This window comes from Balaenoptera acutorostrata, chromosome 21 (genome assembly GCF_949987535.1).
Source record: "Balaenoptera acutorostrata chromosome 21, mBalAcu1.1, whole genome shotgun sequence".
Classification (NCBI taxonomy): domain Eukaryota; kingdom Metazoa; phylum Chordata; class Mammalia; order Artiodactyla; family Balaenopteridae; genus Balaenoptera; species Balaenoptera acutorostrata.
In genome coordinates this window covers 3,573,107-3,592,011 of record NC_080084.1, presented here as the reverse complement: position 1 = coordinate 3,592,011, position 18,905 = coordinate 3,573,107, and the positions used below count along the sequence as shown (strand labels likewise).

Genomic DNA, 18,905 nt, shown 5'->3' with positions numbered 1-18,905 from the left:
AAATATTTTTCTTCCAATTAAAAAAATAACACCCAATGTAGAGAAGATGAAATTCAGAAAAAATACAAAGAGAAAACACCCATTATTCTACCATCCAGAAATAACCACGTCTATAATTTTGAACTATTCAAGAAGCTGCCTGTGCCATGGGTTTCACACAGCTCAAGCAAGAAAGACAAATACAGTATCATGTGATGAGGGCTGTGACAGACACTCAGAGAGGAAGGATCTAATTTGGGGGAGGGCCGGGGGGTAGAAGGGAGTGGAAGTATTTTCTTCCAGTCCCCATTGTTACATGTTAGTTCTTATCATAACACAGCAGCACCTGTGAATAAAACCCCCTGAACACAGCCTCCTCCCAGTCAATCCCAGCTAGGATGTCCACCTCGACGAGGCTTCCAGGTCCTATACCTCCCGACTTCCTCCCTGGTTTTCACTGACAGCCCATCATCTTACGTTCGTTCTTCCTCACTTTGCTTAGACTCCACGGTGAACATTACTGTTCTGCCTGCCTAAAGCCTACTCCTCTTTCTTCTGCCAACATCGTCATCTTATTTTTGGAAATCTCCCCACTCCGTACTTTAGGTTACACAGTTGATCATCTGTTTAATCAGTTACCTTCTCTTTCTGGCCTAGACTTCATGGTCTATTATTGTGATGATTTTGTCAATATAATCGATTCTCTTACCATAATACCTTCTCCGGGGCAAAATCTCAACCCAAGACCAATCCAGCTGCCTATCTCTTCTGGCCATATATCCTGACTGCTAAGTACTGAGAGAGTAAATATTTTTTAAACCATAAAACATAATATATAGTTTCCAATCTCAGCTGGGCCTTCAAAGTTGCCCCCAAAGTGCAGCTATGCTTCCCCAATCAGCAGTCTCTTTATTCCTTTTAGAGATTATTCCAAACCTTTCCTACTTCTCAAACCTCACCAACTCCCCACTACTCTTCATCAGAAAACCTTGCCTCCAGATAAGAAATTCCCCAATTTCCTGTACCTTAAGGTACAAAATTGGCAGCATTCATACGCATCCTTTCCTTCTTCAATCTTGTTGTAATGGCTCTCAACCCTGTCTCTCCCCAGCTTCTCAGAGACCCTCTACTATTTATCATCCTCTCTCTTGTTAGCTCAACCTCTATCTTGCTCTTTCCTGTGGCTTCTTCCTATTAGCATTTAAAGAATTAAAAGACTATCACTTACTTGATTACCAATCACATTTCTCCAAAGAAGATAACATACAAATGCCCAACAAACATATGAAAAGATGCTCAACATCATTAGTCTTTAGGGAAATACAAATAAGCCACAATTAGAAAACACTTCACATCCACTAGGATGGCTAATATCAAGAAGATGGACAATAACAAGGGTTGACAATGAGGGAGAGAAATTAGAATTCTTAGCACATTGCTGGTGGGAATGTAAAATGGTGCAGCACCTGTGGAAAACACACCTGTGCTGGCACTTCCTCAAAAAGTTAAACACAGAATTACCATGCGGCCCAGAAATTCAATTTCTGGGTATATATCCAAAAGAATTAAAAACAGGTGTTCGGACTTCCCCAATGGTGCAGTGGTTAAGAATCCACCTGCCAATGCAGGGGACACGGGTTCAAGCCCTGGTCCGGGAATATCCCACAGGCCGCGGAGCAACTAAGCCCGTGCGCCACAACTACTGAAGCCTGCGCGCCTAGAGCCCGTGCTCGGCAACAAGAGAAGCCACCGCAGTGAGAAGCCTGCGCACCGCAACGAAGAGTAACCCCCGCTCACCGCAACTAGAGAAATCCTGTGCACAGCAATAAAGACCCAACACAGCCAAAATTATATAAATAAATACATAAATAAGTTTATTAAAAAAATAAAATAAAAACAGGTGTTCAAAACAACCCCGTACACTCAGGTTCACAGCAGCACTACTTGCAATACCCAAAAGGTGGAAACAACCCAAATGCCCACCAACTGATGAACGGATAAACAAAATGTGGCACACCCACACCATGGAACACCACTCAGCCACGAAAAGGAACTAAGTATTGATACATGCTACAAAATAATCTTGAAAATGGCAAATTTTATGTTATGTGTATTTTACCACAACAGAAGAAAAAAATCAAAGTCAGCTGCACCTGAATAAAGACATACAGACAATCATCTTACAAAAGCCCTTCTTCAATTCCATAGTTCTATCCAGACACCCCGTCCTCCTCCACGGCCCAATCAGTCACCAAGCCTATTAAGTAAAGCTCTGACAATGTTCAAATCTGTCCACTTCTCTCCACCCAGCCGCCGTAACCTAGTTCAGGCTTCCATCGTTCCTCACTGGATAATTACTAAGGTCTCAACTGCTCTCCCTTTTTCTAGCCTTGTTTTCCTCCGATCCATTCTTCTCATTGCCTGGATTTTCTCAAATACAGACTTCAATGTATTTTCTCCTTAAAAAGCAATTCACTGGTTTCCAAAATTCCAGCTCTTTCCACAAAGCTGCTCAGCATCCTACTGGCCTTACAGCTCTCGCCTCGCCTCCAGCACCCACACCCCCGCGCCTGCTGAGGCTTCTTCCGACACCTCCCCACGCCACGCGGCTGCCTCCTGGACCGCGAGCGTGTGCCCTTCCTGACCTCTTCTCCTCCTCCAGCGCTCAGACGAGGTGCCGCGCTCTCTGAGAGCCCTTCCCCAACATCCCCACGCTGAGGGACATGCTCCTTTGAGGTCCTACTATCTTTTCCCTATCACGGCACTTTTCATTCTGAATGCTTTGGATATATTCGAATTGCTCGTTTGGCCATTCTTCCCTTTAGATCACACTTTGTGAGACAAGAGGCCATGTCTATCTTTTCCATAGTTGTATCCTGAAGGCCCCCTATAGCTCCTACTGCATTCTAGGTGCTCGGTAAGTATTTACTAAATGAACACAATGCATATGCAGGTAAATGTAACGCGTTAGTGAGTAGCGGCATCGTCAGCACACAGCAGGCGTAAACGCTTGCCAGTACGGTTGTCACTATCCATCTCTCTATTTCACATTTCCTCAGGATAAATTCCTAAAAGTGAAATTACAGGATCAATTACAGTAAGGCAGAACAGTTAGTGGCCCCCTTATTATTTTGCCTGTCTTTGCTTAGTAACAGAATCCTCAAATTTTGGCTGGGTCCATGACCACCTGGAAAAAAGACCACATTCCCCAGCATCCCTGTGTGGCAATGTGAGTAACAGCTGGATAACAGGAGTGAGAATTCCTGGAAGTTTACTAAGAGGAAGTGGAGAACCTTCCTTCAGCCCTGCCTGCTGGCTGGAATGTGAATGTGAGGGCTGGAAGCCAAACAGCCACGGCTGACCATGGGGTGGGAATCCCATATTAGGGATGGCAGACAACAAGATGCAAGAAAGCTGGGTCCCTAATGCTTACGGAGTCAACCCATGACCACTTAAGAGCAAATTAAACTCATATCTTGCTTGGGTGACCATCATTTTGTTAGTTTACCCTCCTACCATCAGTGCTGACTGACAAACTGATCCTCTCTTAAAAGCTTTGCTTTGTTGAAATGTCCTGTATAATAGTGAATTTGGCTGATCCTTTGTCCCCAGTGACTGGGAGGTAGCCTCTAAATCTCTGGGATTTCTCTGCTGAGTGTCTTTGTTATTCATGGTGGGTCTCTAGATAGTTTAAGCTAGGAGATGACTCTGGTTGGGGGCTGGTGACCCCAGGAAACCCAACCGCATATGAGAGGGCTGGGGCTTTGAGCCACTTGATATCAGCCTGGCCTCTGGGGAGGAGACATGGGCTGGAAATTTAGTTCAACCTTGTGGCCAATGAGCCAACCAATCACACCTATAAAATGAAACCAACCCCAACAAAACGCTGGACATGAAAGCTTGGGTGAGCTTCCCTGGTTGGCAGCTCTCTGTGTGTTGTCACACAGTAATGTGCTGGGAGGGTGACATGTCTTGATTCCACAGGGAGGGGACAACAGAGACTGAGTTTGGGACCCTCCCAGACCTCCATTTCAGGGGGTAGGGGACTGGTTCTGATTTGTATCCTTTTGCTGTAATAAAACCATCATTGTTACTGAGTTCTATGAGTCATTCCAGCAAATAATCAAATCTGAGGAGGTACTGGGAACTGCTGGATTCATAGTCAGTTGGTCGGATTTAAAAGGAAATGCTTCATAGCACAGGGAGATCAGCTCGGTGCTTTGTGACCACCTGCGGGGGGGATAGGGAGGGTGGGAGGGAGACGCAAGAGGGAGGAGATATGGGGATACATGTATACATATAGCTGATTCACTTTGTTATACAGCAGAAACTAACACAGCAATGTAAAGCAATTATACTCCAATAAAGATGTTAAAAATTTTTGTTTAAATAAAAAATAAAAAGTAAAATAAAAAAGGAAACACTTTATCTTAATTTGCATTTAGCATTTTTCCCGTTCGTTGCATTTTTTTCTGTTAGTTACTTACATTCTATACTATTTTAGTTCCCTTAAAGGTTTCTTCCATTACTTCTATGATTAAAAAATTCTCCCATCTTAAGATCATTTTCACTTTTATAGTTCTATGTCTGACACCTGATGGAGTTCAGGGCATGCTACCCCCAAATATGGCAGCTTGGCACGTGGAATGTTTCAAGTTGAAGGAATCTGAGAAACAGCAGGGACAGGAAAGATTTTCTGACCTTCCTCTGGAGCAGGTCTTAAGTCCCTCACGTGAGAGGCGCCCTCCCTATGCTCAGAGGAAAGGAGTATCCATCTCTCCAAAGTCAGAGGGATGCGGAAGGAATCTGAACAAACAGGACTTGCCGTTTTTCGCCCTATCACATTTTTCCACGAGACTTTCCACTCTTCACCGACTCTAGCATCAAAACACTCAGGCTGAAACACTTCTTTGGGCTTCCCTGGTGGTGCAGTGGTTAAGAATCCGCCTGCCAATGCATGGGACATGGGTTCAATCCCTGGTCCAGGAAGATCCCACATGTCGCGGAACAACGAAGCCCGTGTGCCACAACTACCGACCTTGCGCTCTAGAGCCCGTGAGCCACAACTACTGAGCCCACGTGCCGCAACTACTGAAGCCCACGCACCTACAGCCTGTGCTCCGCAACAAGAGAAGCCACCGCAATAAGAAGCCCGCGCACTACAAGGAAGAGTAGCCCCAACTCGCCTCAACTAGAGAAAGCCCACGCGCAGCAAGACCCAACACAGCCAAAAATAAATAAAATAATTTAAAAAAAAAAGAAACACTTCTGTGATCTTCATTTCTTTATGAAGCCTCCTGTGTTGTGTAAAACTTAAATACATTTGTATGCTCTTCTATTGTTAATCTGTTGTTTGTTTGTTTTTAACAGAGGCTCCAGCTAAAAGCTTGAAAGGGTAGAGGAAAAAACATTTTTCCCCTCCTACAGTTTCAAATAAATATTCATCTAGAAGTTGCCTTGAGTCTGGCTGGAGTTGAAGACCCATTTCCTTCCAAATAAGAAAGCAATACTTAAGTGTGAGGCAGACTGCTGGTTTAAGATAGATATTATTCATAATGGCTTTAGGAATTAGTCTACTATTCCTAATTCATTAGAGCATTTAAAAAAATTAGGAATAGTTACCGAATATCTATAATTCCAAGATAAACATTTAACATTTAAATAAAAATGAGACAAGCTATAGCATAAGTGCAAAGAAAAAATTTCTCAAAAAATGAGTAGGAGAATCTCTTTTTAAAATTTCTACTTCAATTACTTAAACTCATGTTTGCTCCTTTAACTTCTCACAAACTGTAAGCACAAAGGTCCAACATACCTCCTGGATGGCTGTCATGACAACGTGTTGGACAGATTCCTCCATCATCATGATGGCTTGGATGTACTCTGAAAGTAAGAACAACCTGGAATGTCAGTGTTCAAGTTACAGACAATCAAGGGAGTAAAGGCTAACACTTCATGAATTCTGAAAAGAAGTTTCCTGTGTTTTGATTCTTCCTCGCAATTCCTCGTATATGGTTAAATACATGTGTCATAGGTAAAGTAAAGGCTGAAAATCATAGAATTTATCTTTCCTTAAAAATAACTGCCCCCCCCAATAAAGTTGAGGCTACAGCTAAAGGTCACAGGAATGGAGGATCTCGGGAATGTAAAACAATGAAACGGTACAGCCTAAGGCCAGAATGGAAAGGACTCTGCATTACTATTGCTAAAATCTAAAAATCTTTCACACTATTCTTTGCTACATGTTATAAAACTTTGATGTCTGTGTTTTATTCTTATGTGACATCAAAGTATTGAATTGTGTATAATTTCTACCTTAATATTTTCTACAATTAAAAAAAGAAACAAAACTTAGGGAAACTGAGACCTGCTAGGGACAAAGAATTAAGGTGAATTTAAGATAGGGACTGACGCTATAGTTAAACACTGTGTAACCCTGGGCTTTAAAATAATGACCCAAATCTCTAATAAGCTAAAGCATCAATTTCATCAACCTTACCCTCACCAATGCTGAAAAAGAGAAGGCTCCCTTAGCCGTTCATAGTGACAAAGTTGAAAAAAAAATAATTTCTTGCCTTCTAAAAAAAGCTCTGGAAGTAGTTTTCATTATTTTCAAATCCAATAATAGATGAAAAAACAGGTATTAAGCATAAAAACTCAATAGGCCAGCTGGATTTCAACAAATACGGTAAATATATTTTAATAAGAAACATTTTTTTTGAATTTTTGAATTTTATTTTATTTTATTTTTTATACAGCAGGTTCTTATTAGTCATCCATTTTACACACATCAGTGTATACATGTCAATCCCAATCTCCCAATTCATCACACCCCCATCCCCACCCAATAAGAAACATTTTAAAACATAAAGTCATTAGGAAATTATAGTCTCAACCTGCCTCTCTCCGCTCTATACCCAAAAAAACACCAAAAAAAATTGTCTCAGCACTCTAATATTATATGAAAGAGTCTTACTGTGCAATTGTTACAGTGACCTACTGGCAAGAAACTCATGGATTTGGAATGCCAAACTGTAGTCCTTTGCTTGACAGGTAACTTGTTTAAAAAAAAAAAAAAAAAAGAATTTTGACAGCACTATTAAATTACGACATTCTGGTTGTTAATGCCAAAGCTTTTAGTTAAACAAAGCATGTTTTTAAGGACGTACTGTCGTAAGGATGCTTGTACCCAATCAATGTGTGGTGATGCATACGCAAGTATACACAACACACTTAAACCACAGGCGTCGTTCTTAAGCCCAGAGTAGGAATACTGTGCATCATAACTTAACCACTTTCCGGTTTAAAAAAAAAAAAAAAGAATCCCTTTAGTCTGAGCTGAACTTTTTGTTTGTTTGGTTTGTTAGTGAGGTGCGTCCTACGAGCGCTGGGTACGAGGCACCAAGCACAGACTCCCCAGGCCACAGAGCAGCTGGCACAGCCGGGATCGGAATGCAAGACTGTGAACATGGTGGGGAGAGGCAGTGGCCCAGTCACGGGAGGAAGACGGACGGCAGCCCCGTGGGTGTGAAGGGGGTGACGGGGGACAGGGGGCGGAGGTTAGTCAGGTGTGAGAGGGGAAGCGTTAGTTAAGAAGCGGTGTTGCCACGTCAAGGCCCTTCCCCGCGAACACCGTAAAATGCTGGATGATAAAATGATGATGAGAACCACGTTAATGTACTAGTTTTGAAAAGTTAAAAAAAAAAAAAAGTTAAATCTTAAAGGTCCAAAATCCAAGTACGTATGATCACTGGCAGCTCCGGGAGGCAGCGGAGAATGAGCTGGGCTACGCCAGGGAGTCTGTCCTGCAAAGTGAGCGTCTAGGCCCAAAGCCTACAGCTCAGCTCAGTACAGAGAGCATTTAGTCCTAATGTGGGAGACACGCGTTTTTGTCCTCGCTAGTCTCTCACGAGCAAGAGCTCTTGGACAAGTCAAACAATACTCATGAGTCTCAGTTTCCCAGTTTGTAAAAAGTGCTGTTTGTTCTGCTAACCAGGCAGGAGGGAGAACTCGGTAAATATTATTTTTAGTGCGTTTTTACTGCTAATCTCTGCTTTTTCAAATACACCACCACTTATGTGCCCCAATTTGACAAGTCAGATAGCCAAGAGAAATGCATGCTGAGCCAATGCCTCACTTCTAGGAACTGAGAAACAGCCTCTAAACACAGAGCCCTTGTGTCTGCGGTGCGCTATGGGTTATGAAGCAAACACACACGGTTTCACAGACTCCTCACGACGACCAGCTGTCGTGCCCTCCCTCTGCAGACGAGGAAACAGGCCGGGCCCCCAGGGCAGTGACAGGTAGCACTCCGGCAACTCAGAAGTGCATTTGATCCAAGCTCTCTGCTGTGTTCCTGAGACCAGAGCATGCCCTCTGGACAGTGAGAGGTTAAAATCCTGTTCAAATTTTTCATCATTTATGTAATTTTTAGGGAAAACCTCAAGCTAGGTATTACACAGAACACTTGGTCTGTGTGAGAAGCTCAACAAATATTTTGATTGCCTTCCCATAGGACGACGGATATGGGTAACACCCTTGTCTTCTCCTATTCACACCCTGTAATAAATAATTAGCCAACTCTTAACAGCTATACATCTCCAAGAGCTGATGAATCTCCTAACAGAATAAATACGTAAGAAATTCTTATCTGAATTCAATGAACTACATTAAATAATTTTTCATCTGCCTTTTAAAGTCAAGGGTTCTACTTAGAAATGCCCAACCCACTCAACTGCAAGTTCCATGAGGGCAGGTATTATATTGGTTTTGTCTGACACTGTGTTCCAAGCCCCAGCATGATGCATGAATTCAGTAAATGTTTATGAAGTAAACCCTTTGCACTTGCAATCTAAAATATCTAATTTTACACTCCTATAGCTGAATTGACTATTATTAATTAATTAATTATTAATTAATCTGGCTGGACCTTGTCCAATTAACAGTAAATTTCATTACATTCAGTGTAGTTAAAAATAATCTACTCAAAGCATTATGCAGTCTTGCAGAAAGGGGAACAACATCATCATAATCAAATTTATTCTAACCTGTAAAACTCTTTTAAGCTTGAAAATGGATTACCAGCAAAATCATAGAAAATGGCATACTTTGTGGGTGGCCTTAAGACGTTATTGTTTGTACACGTGATTTATATATAAAATATACAATGTGTATTACTTTCCTTAATTACTTTACATGCACACACTAACGTCAAGTAAATTACCTTGCTTCTGTTCACAGTTCACAGCACAGCCTAAAATGAGTTGGAGCATCCTTCCCAGCTCTGCGGCATCAGAATGCTCCCCAACAAGGTTCACATCAGGGAGGGTAAAGTCATTAATTTGCTGCCCTAAAATCTGGACAGAGATAAAAACATGAGAATTGCATTTACATCTATATGACCAAATAAAATACGTGATAGAGATTAGTTCGTCAGCACCAGAAACTCACTGCTAAGAGCAGAGCAGTTAAGCCAATCTCACTCCCAATTTCTATTTATACCTCCCATACATAAATTATAACTATCCTGAGTCACAACAACTTAGTCCCTCACCTGGTATGTGGTATGTACACCGAGCAAAGAAACCGAGTACTACTGACCCCTCCACCTCCCCCAGAAAGACTGGCTGTGCACTCTCCAGAGAAGTAGAGCCTGAGAGGTTCTGAACCAGGGGGCACCGGAAAGCAGAAGTTAGATATAGGTTCATGCCCACAACAGGAAGACTCCCCTGGCCACCTTCACTCCATTTGACTCCAAAATACTGGTAACAAGACACCTATATCAGGAAAGAGAATGGAGGCTTCCTTCATGGGAAAACTGGCCCCAAATGAAATGACACATTTAGACAAATGGGTAGGTTTCTGTCTGATAACCCTACAGTGAAAAACGAAGATCCTAAAGGCGCGAAAGCAGGATGAATGTGGCTGTAGTGTGATGGGTAAGGAAAGAGGAGGTGAGAGAGGTCACACGGTATCCGGTGGCCCCTGGTAAGAAGTATGGATCTGATTCTCGATGCGACAGGAAACCATGGAAGATGACTTGGAGGGTGAGAGTGACATAAATTCTCATTTTAAAAAAATCATCCTGGCTTGAGAGTGGAGAATAGACTGTAGCGAGGCAGAAGTGAAATCAGGGCACACTCCGCAAGTAATCTAAGCAAAAGCTGGTGATGGCTCGGTAGAGGGTGGTGGCAGCAGAAACAGAGAAAACTGTATTTTGGAGATTTAACTATAGGTCTTGCTGATGATATCGAATGAAGGAAGGACTGTAGGATGATCTGTAGGCTTTGGACTTGAATAGTAGGGTGGACGGCAGAGTCACATACTGAGGTGAAGACAGATAACATAAGTATAGATGTAAGTTTAAATGCACGTAAGCTTGTCGGGAAAAAACAGTAAGGAAATAACACAGGTGTTTCTAGGCTATGTTGTGTCCACTTGGTATCTGTGATCATGAAATTTAAAGTAAAACTATTTCCACTGCCTGATTTTTTTCCCCAGCGATATCCTGACCGTTCTGATGCAGACTCAGAGGATAAACTGAGTTAATCTAGGGATAGGGGTTTGCCGAGGAATAAAATGGAAGTAGGCACAGGACTTGTTAGTAACTATGCATGGACTCTAAACCACCTTCACGAGTAAGGGAAGAAAGGAGAGAGTTAATGGACAGCAGAAAGGAAAGTTTAACATAAATGAGTAACCACTCACAAACTATCCATATTATAGTGAAAAAGATTATTTATCTAGTAATCACCTAATAGCTGGTGAACCAGCTTTTTGAACCAACATCTTAGAGACCATACAATGGAAGATAAAGCTGATTATTAATATTAAGGTAATATTTCCTTTACTTGAAACTACTGTAAAATATTGTAAGATTAAACTATCCTATAGTAATACTTCCAAGCAGAATGAAAAAAACTCCTTACCTCATGATTGTAATCCAGGATTCCTTTCAAAATTTTCTTTAAATTGCTTATCTGTTTAAAGAGAGAGAAAACAACTGGGTAAAAGGCAATCACAGATGAAAATATAGTTTTACCTAAAAAATTTCTGAACCAACTAATCATTCTTGTTAATCATAAAGTAAACATAAAAAATAAAATTCAACAGTACATTTGAATTACTATCATAAAAAAGACTATCAATGGTTTAATTTATTTGATCTAAGAGATTTATAAAGCAAATTAAGTATCCAATTACGTTAAATTCGAAGGTAACTGAACAAGACCTAACAGTAAGATTAAATTATGTAGATCTTCTGCATGGAAAGAAAAAATGTGTCATCCTTAGTGAAGACTTGAGCTCAGTGCTGTTTTACCCAGAAAAGTAGAGTTGCATCTTACATAGAGGGTAAGTTCTAAATTTAGAGCATTAAACAAAAATTACAGTCAAAATTACCCTTGCATATCTCCTAACACAACCTACAAATCAGGTAGTCACCTATGAAGGAATGTCTCCAAATTCCTCCATGGTCAGAAAAGTGTTTTTCTTCAGCTGAGACCAAGTAAATATTTAGGAGCCATAAGGTTAAAAAAATACTACTATATCTTTAAATGTTAGTATAACGCTCAGCATTGCAAGATACTTGTGCTATAAAAAGCATCCCAGTAACAAGGCAGGATAAGGGACCAACACTCACTCAACTCCAGAGCGCAGGCTCCTGGTCATGTTACCTGGGTGAAATCACGGGCAGAATCACCTGCACTATTTACTGTAAACTTATTTTCCTCCCTCTTTTTTTTTGACCCAACTCATCTGGCTGAATTTGTGTTAAGTCATATGCACACATGATATGATGCTGTTGATCATTCACCTGGCTGTCCCCAGGTAGATGCTCATAGTTGAAGACGTCCTAGGACAGAAGACTGCAGGAGTGGTAGCTATCAAATAAAAGATTCCACAGCAGGGGGATCCAGTGGTTAATCAAAGACATACTTATTTTTAAGGGAGAAAATAAACTGAAAACTTCATATTAAAAAAAAAAGAATCTCATAAATAAAACTAATATGTTTTGTGTGCCTAAAAATTTGGAGACACGGAAAATATATAATATACTTTCTCTGGTTCTAGGGTGTTCAATTTTTTGTTTTATAACATTTTAAATTAGAAAGTCTTAAAAATCAATGTGTTCACTTAAAATGGTAGTTTATTCTCCACTGAAAAAAGCTACAAATCTTATCATTAATCAATGGTATCTTAAAATCAATCTTAAAATTGAAGAAATATAATTGAAGAAACATAATATAGGATAACATACAGACAATAGGAATGCAAATCGGAATGGTTACTTTCAGTTCAGAATACTGAGAGTACAATAAACATTTCGCTTTCTCTCTGTTACTGCCTTTGCCACCCTGGTGACACTGAAGACCGTGTGGATTTATGTGCAGACTGTATGCACGGGCGTGGGATACGCAACTCCCTCTTGTGAAGCAGCAGCAAACATAAGCTGATTTAGCAGCAAGACTTTAAACAGGTTATAACGTTAAAAAGCCATCACTTTAATTGCCTATTCTTGAAAGGTTATTTAGAAATTAAACAGCATCCATTCACTCTAGCTTAGTGAAAAGGAGGAATTAGATTTTGGCAGACCCAATATCTAGTCAGTGAATAAATATTTTCCTCAAACATGTGTTTTATGGGGAAATATAAAGACAAACCAAGCTTAGCTCATCTTAAGTCCAGGGGTTTCACAGGCTCACTCACTTGCATTTCGGAGTCCCTACCAATCTGTATTAAAAATAAATGGCTCCAGAGTTTTCCAAGCTGCCAGTCATGACCACAGATCAAGGTGGTGTAAGGAAACTACAGAGGTGGAGAACAAGTCAGCGGCGGCCAGGGGTTCGGGTGAGGGTGGTGTGTGTGTATGACGGGGTGGAGGCACCACCGCACACCTGGCAGGGATGGGGCAGCCTGCATCACCACTGCAGGGCCGTTGTGTGAGTCTACACGCTGGCAGGGCCACGCGGAGCGGCGCGCACACACAGAAGAGTGTGTGCAGAACGGCTGAACTGTGAACACGCTGTGCATCGTATCCACGTCGGCTCCCTAGGTTTGCTACTGCATGACAGTCACGCAAGATGTTAGCCCTGGAGAAACTCGGGGAAAGGTGTGTGGAACTTCTCTGTACATTTCTTTTCCCAACCCCTGTGAATCTATAATCGTTTCAAAATATAAAGTTAAAAAAATAATTTACAGATGGGTTGCAATTTATATTTCAAAAACTAAACTAAAAACATTACTGCATTAAGTAAGGTTAAAAACTTATTCAACTATTCAGGAACATGCAGTTAGGCGGGTGGGAGGCTGCAGTGTAAACTGTGTTTCTCACTGTGGGTTTCCATCAAAGATGCTTGAGGAATACCGAAAAATAAGGCTACTAGGAAGGAAATAAAAATAATCCATCTCTGAGTGTTCTGGACACAGTTAATAATGATCAGTATTTCCTCATTATTAATAACAACACTAGCAACTAACATTACTGTCCTAAGAACATTATATGTGTTAACTCATTTATCTCTGTGAGGTAGATCCTATCACAATCCCCATTTTACAAACGGGAAAACTCAGGCACTGAAAGGTTAAAGACTTTCCCAGCAGCTGTGAGCGGCTGGGCTGGGATGTGGACACAGGCAGTCTAGCTCTGAAGCCTGAGCCCTCAGTCACTATGCTTTACCGACTCAGACTGTATCTTGGTGAGCAATTCCAGGTTACCCCCATCTTCAATTCTAGATTATTTCACCAAAGGTTATCTAAGTTTCTAAAGCTCACTAGACACATCAGAGCAAAAGTCAACAAGTATTATATACACCCAAGTAAAAGATTAATTAACAGATAGGAAAATAAAAAGAAAATACCTTTAGCCTCCAATTATCTCCTACTTCAGTTTTGATTCTGTTTAGCCAATTTTCATCAAAATATGCAGGATCTCTGCAAATAAGAAAAAGCTAGCATGTTAATATCATGTACCTTTCAAGCTAAAACAAAACCAAACACACACACACACATAATTGAAACCCATCCTGTATTATCACTTAACTGCAACAAAAAAAGGTATTTGACACATATGAGCCACAAAATAATACATGTACATGAGATTGAATGCAATTACAGTAGAAATCTCTAAAATCAACTGTTATCACTCATTAAAAACATAATTTTATCAAAAGCAAGCTAAAAGGTGAAAAGTGATAACATACAATTAATACATGTTTTTCAAATTATACACTAATCTGGAATTAACATAATTAGTAGATACCATGCTAATATCTAAAAACAGTCAAAATCAATGACAATTGTTTTATAAAGGCAAAAGACGTATATTAGGAAGAAGGTTAAAATAAGCTTTTCAGTTAATATTTCAATGACTTTCATCACCTACTACTTCAAAGGTCACCAATAATGTTATTAAAATTTCAATTTCTTTAAATAATATAAACAGAGAACCTGCTTATTCAATACTAGACATTAGACAAAGTTGGATCCCGTTTATGTTTGCAGAAGCCCTAAATCTAAGATAACACTGGTGTGGACAAACAAACTGAAACAAGGATAGACACTGAATATACTTATGCTTATTTTTCTTAGGAAAACCTCCAAAACTTCTATAAACACTAGAAAGAAAAAAAAAAAAAAGCTTTTATCCTGGCATGATAGTCGCTTTAAAGTTCTTGAAATCGATGCTCTAAAAAATTAAATTATTTGTTCAAGACCACAGACTGAACACCTCTGTCCTGCTCCAGCAAGTGCCAAATCCAAAGATCTTTTCATAACACAACCATCTCCGTTCACTCAAAAAACATAATGGCAACGAGAGAAATATGTTAGGGGAAAAAAATCTACATTTCAACTTACACTGTCACTCAGACTGATAAATACAACCGCTACTAAATTTTGGTCAAATTATCTTTAAATAAAGTAACCTGCTATGCAGAATTTTAAAAATTTATTATTAAGAAAAATATACATATTTAGGCATAAGAATTTTTTGGTAGAATTTTGTAAATTGATTGATTAATTAATTAATTAATTAATGGCTGTGTTGGGTCCTCGCTGCTGCACGCGGGCTTTCTCTAGTTGCAGCGAGCGGGGGCTACTCTTCGTTGCAGTGCGCGGGCTTCTCGTTGCGGTGTCTTGTTGCGGAGCACAGCCTCTAGGTGTGTGGGCTTCAGTAGTTGTGGCTCACGGGCTCAGTAGTTGTGGCTCGCGGGCTCTAGAGCACAGGCTCAGTGCTTATGGCGCACGGGCTTAGTTGCTCTGCGGCATGTAGGATCTTCTCGGGCCAGGGACTGAACCCGTGTCCCCTGCATTGGCAGGTGGATTCTTAACCACTCTGCCACCAGGGAAGTCCCAAGGCATAAGTATTTATGAAAAAAGTTACAGCTAAGTTTTCTCTGTAGAAATCTATTAGGATTATTTTTGAAGCCTGTATCAAAGTTAACATGTTAACTTTATTGTCTATTTCTCTACTCTTAAATTTTTAAAAATTGAGATATAATTCACATACCATACAACTCACCCATTTGAAATACACAATGCAATGGATTTTAGTACATTCACATCACCACAATCTAATTTTAGAACCTTTCCATCTTCCCCAAAGAAATCCTGTATCCACTGGCTGTCACTCCCCATTTCCCTCTCTCCAGCCCCTAGAAATTACTAATCTACTTTCTGTTTTCATGGGCTTGCCTATTTTGTACATTTCATATAAATGAAATTATACACTGTGTGGGGTCTTTTGTGTCTGGCTTCTTACACTCAGCATGCTTTTAAGGTTCATCCATGTTGTAGGATGTGTCACCACTTCATTCCTTTTTATGGCTCAAGAACATTCCATTTATGGATACACTACATTTTGTTTATCTATTCATCAGCTGATATACATGCTTCATGTGGGTATGTGCCTAGGAGTGGAATTGCTCGGTCCCATAATAACTCTGTTTAACATCTGAAGTGTGACCAAACTGTTTTCCAAAGCAGCTGTACCATTTTACATTCCTGCTAGCAACACATGTCAGTTCCAGTTTTTCCACAGCCTGTCAACATTTGTTATTATCTCGCTAAAAAGTTATGCCTATCTTAGCGGGTGTGAAGTATTATATTATCTCACTGTGGGTTTTTAAAAAATTTTTTTTATAATTCATTTATTTTTATTATTTATTTATTTATTTTTTATATTTGGCTGTGTTGGGTCTTTGTTGCTGCGCGCGGGCTTTCTCTAGTTGCGGCGAGCAGTCTTCTCATTGTGGTGGCTTCTCTTGTTGCGGAGCATGGGCTCTAGGCGTGCGGGCTTCAGTAGTTGTGGCACACGGGCTCAGCAGTTGTGGCGCACAGGCTTAGTTGCTCCGTGGCATGTGGGATCTTCCCAGACCAGGGCTCGAACCCGTGTCCCCTGCGTTGGCAGGCGGATTCTTAACCACTGCGCCACCAGGGAAGTCCCTCTCAGTGTGGTTTTGATTTGCATTTCCTTAATGACTAACAATGTTGAGCATCTTTTCATGTGCTTATTGGCCACCTGTATATCCTCTATGGACAAGTCTATTCAGAGTCTTTCCTGTTAAACAACTGATTTGTCTTTTTATTATTGAGTTGTGAGAGTTTTTTTTTTTTTTTGGTTTTTTTTTTGTTTGTTTTTAGTATTCAGGGTAAAAGCCCCTTATCAGATATAAGATGTATAAATAATTTCTCACATTCTGTGAGTAATCTTTTCACTTTCTTGATGGCATAATTTGCAGCACAATGGTTTTTAATTTTTGATAACATTCAATTAATCTATCTTTTGCCGTTGGTATTATATCTAAGAAGGTTTTGCCTAATCCAAGGTCAGGAAGATTTACTTCTATGTTTTCTTCTAAGATTCTCACAGTTTTAGTTTTAAATTGAAGTTATGATCCATGTGCATAGTGTACGTAAAGTGTCTAACTTCCTCCTTCTGCATGTAGATATTCATACCCATCTATTTTTGTTTTAAGCTTAATCTAGCTTCTTTAGTCAAGGTTCTTTTGTTGTTAAGTAAGAAAAACTAATTTGAGCAAAATTGTGCAAAAAAAGGGAACTTACTGGAAGACCACTGAGGTATGTTATGGTACAGAAAGATAGCTGGGCCTCCTTGAGTACTGAAATAAGGATCTGGAAAGCTGTTAAGAATCCAGACAGTACTCTCCTGACTTTCACCTTTGCTTCTGCCCATCTATTCATTTTCTCTCTGAAGACCAGCTTTTTCTGTTTCTCCACACAACGCTGAAGAGAGCTGCACACACGCTCCAAGTCTTCACCATGCCAGTTCAAGAAGATAGTTTTGAAGACCAGCCATCACTCAATCCCAATTCTAAATTCCCAGGAAACTCCAAATAATACAGCTAGAGTCTGTTTTTCATCCCTAGTCCGACTGTATGTGACCAAAAGGATGGACAGCCACAAGTAGGACACCTACAACTTCAGGTTTCAGAGAAAGGGACTCCTGTAAACTGGGCAGAGAACCCCCCCGAAAGTGTCCTCTTTGCTTAAAACCTCTTGTGAAAATAGATAATGCAAAGAAAAACAACTTAAGTGAATTCTACTGAAATATTAAAGAACTGTTATAAAAATAATTCAGAAAGTAGAAAATATTCCATATTTTTAATAATCAAAAAAGCTGTAATCTAAAAATCATAATCATTGCCAATCAAGTAATAGTCTTTCCAATCAAAAAGGACAATCATAAGTAGGGCAATCTGTGAGTCTGGTGCTAAATGGGTGATGATTACCCAAAGCCAAAGGCACTGAACTTACTAGCTAAGTGGCAATTCAGGGCCACACAGCTAAAAGATACTTATATTTCAACAGGAAACCCCTTAACTTATAAAAAAGAATGCTTTAAAATGTCTAAGAGGGCTTCCCTGCTGGTGCAGTGGTTAAGAATCTGCCTGCCAATGAGAGGACATAGGTTCAAGCCCTGGTCCGGGAAGATTCCAAATGCCGCGGAGCAACTAAGCAACCCTGTGCGTCACAACTACTGAGCCTGTGCTCTACAACCCGCGAGCTACAACTACTGAGCCCACGTGCCACAACTACTGAAGCCTGCACGCCTACAGCCTGTGCTCTGCAGTAAGAGAAGCCACCGCAATGAGAAGCCCGTGCACCGCAATGAGGAGTAGCTCCCCGCTCACCGCAACTAGAGAAAGCCTGCACGCAGCAACGAAGACCCAATGCAGCCAAAAATAAATAAATAAATTTATTTTTTAAAAAAATTTAAAATGTCTAAGAAATTATATACTCTGAGAACTCCAAGATTATGGGATACTTCATTTACAACTTGCAGCAGCACTTCTTATGAATCAAAGAACTCAGAAAAATCTGAATAAAGTATTTCAAACCAATCACTATGATACAGTTTGCTTTTTGCTTAAAAGATGACCACATCAAAGCCTCAGAATGCGCCTGAGCTGGACGGGAAGACAACAAAAGACAGCTGTCACCACCATGTACTCAGCACCAGTAACCTGCCAACCACGGAGCCAGGCACTCTGCGTTCACAGTGACACTGCCACGAAGGTATCACTGTCCCCATGTTACGCTGAGCAATATCAGACTCAGAAGTTAAGTAATTTCCCCAAGTTCAATCATGCCGTTAAGTGGCAGAGTTGATGGTACTGTCACTTTTGTTACAAAAGATCAGCAGAGTTCAACACGAAACTGGTCCTAGCAAACAACACCAGGGTCCTGTGGCTAATTCTCTCCTTCCTGCTCAGCCATGTAGTCACAGAGAGCAAAGACCCACATCGTTCAAGATGTTCTACGGTCGACAGGGGCAGGTGTCTGTCTCATTCACCACTGTCTGCCCAGCACTTCGTGTCTGACACACAGCAGTTCTCATTGATACCTGTGCACTGAAATACATTTGGAAGGTGATAGCACTTTTATTTAATAAGCTTCCAATCTGC

General features: G+C 40.5%; 1 protein-coding gene across 1 annotated transcript in view; it reads right to left on the bottom strand.

The window, feature by feature from the left end:
• Positions 1 to 18,905, bottom strand: part of HOOK3 (hook microtubule tethering protein 3) — a 93,526-nt gene that overhangs the window by 50,167 nt on the left and 24,454 nt on the right. The window contains exons 3-6 of the mRNA XM_057537327.1: positions 13,839 to 13,911; positions 10,908 to 10,958; positions 9,203 to 9,335; positions 5,795 to 5,862 (exon numbers count right to left, since the gene is read on the bottom strand). Of these exons, the coding sequence (XP_057393310.1) occupies positions 5,795 to 5,862; positions 9,203 to 9,335; positions 10,908 to 10,958; positions 13,839 to 13,911 (325 nt within the window). The remainder of the gene's footprint in view (positions 1 to 5,794; positions 5,863 to 9,202; positions 9,336 to 10,907; positions 10,959 to 13,838; positions 13,912 to 18,905) is intronic.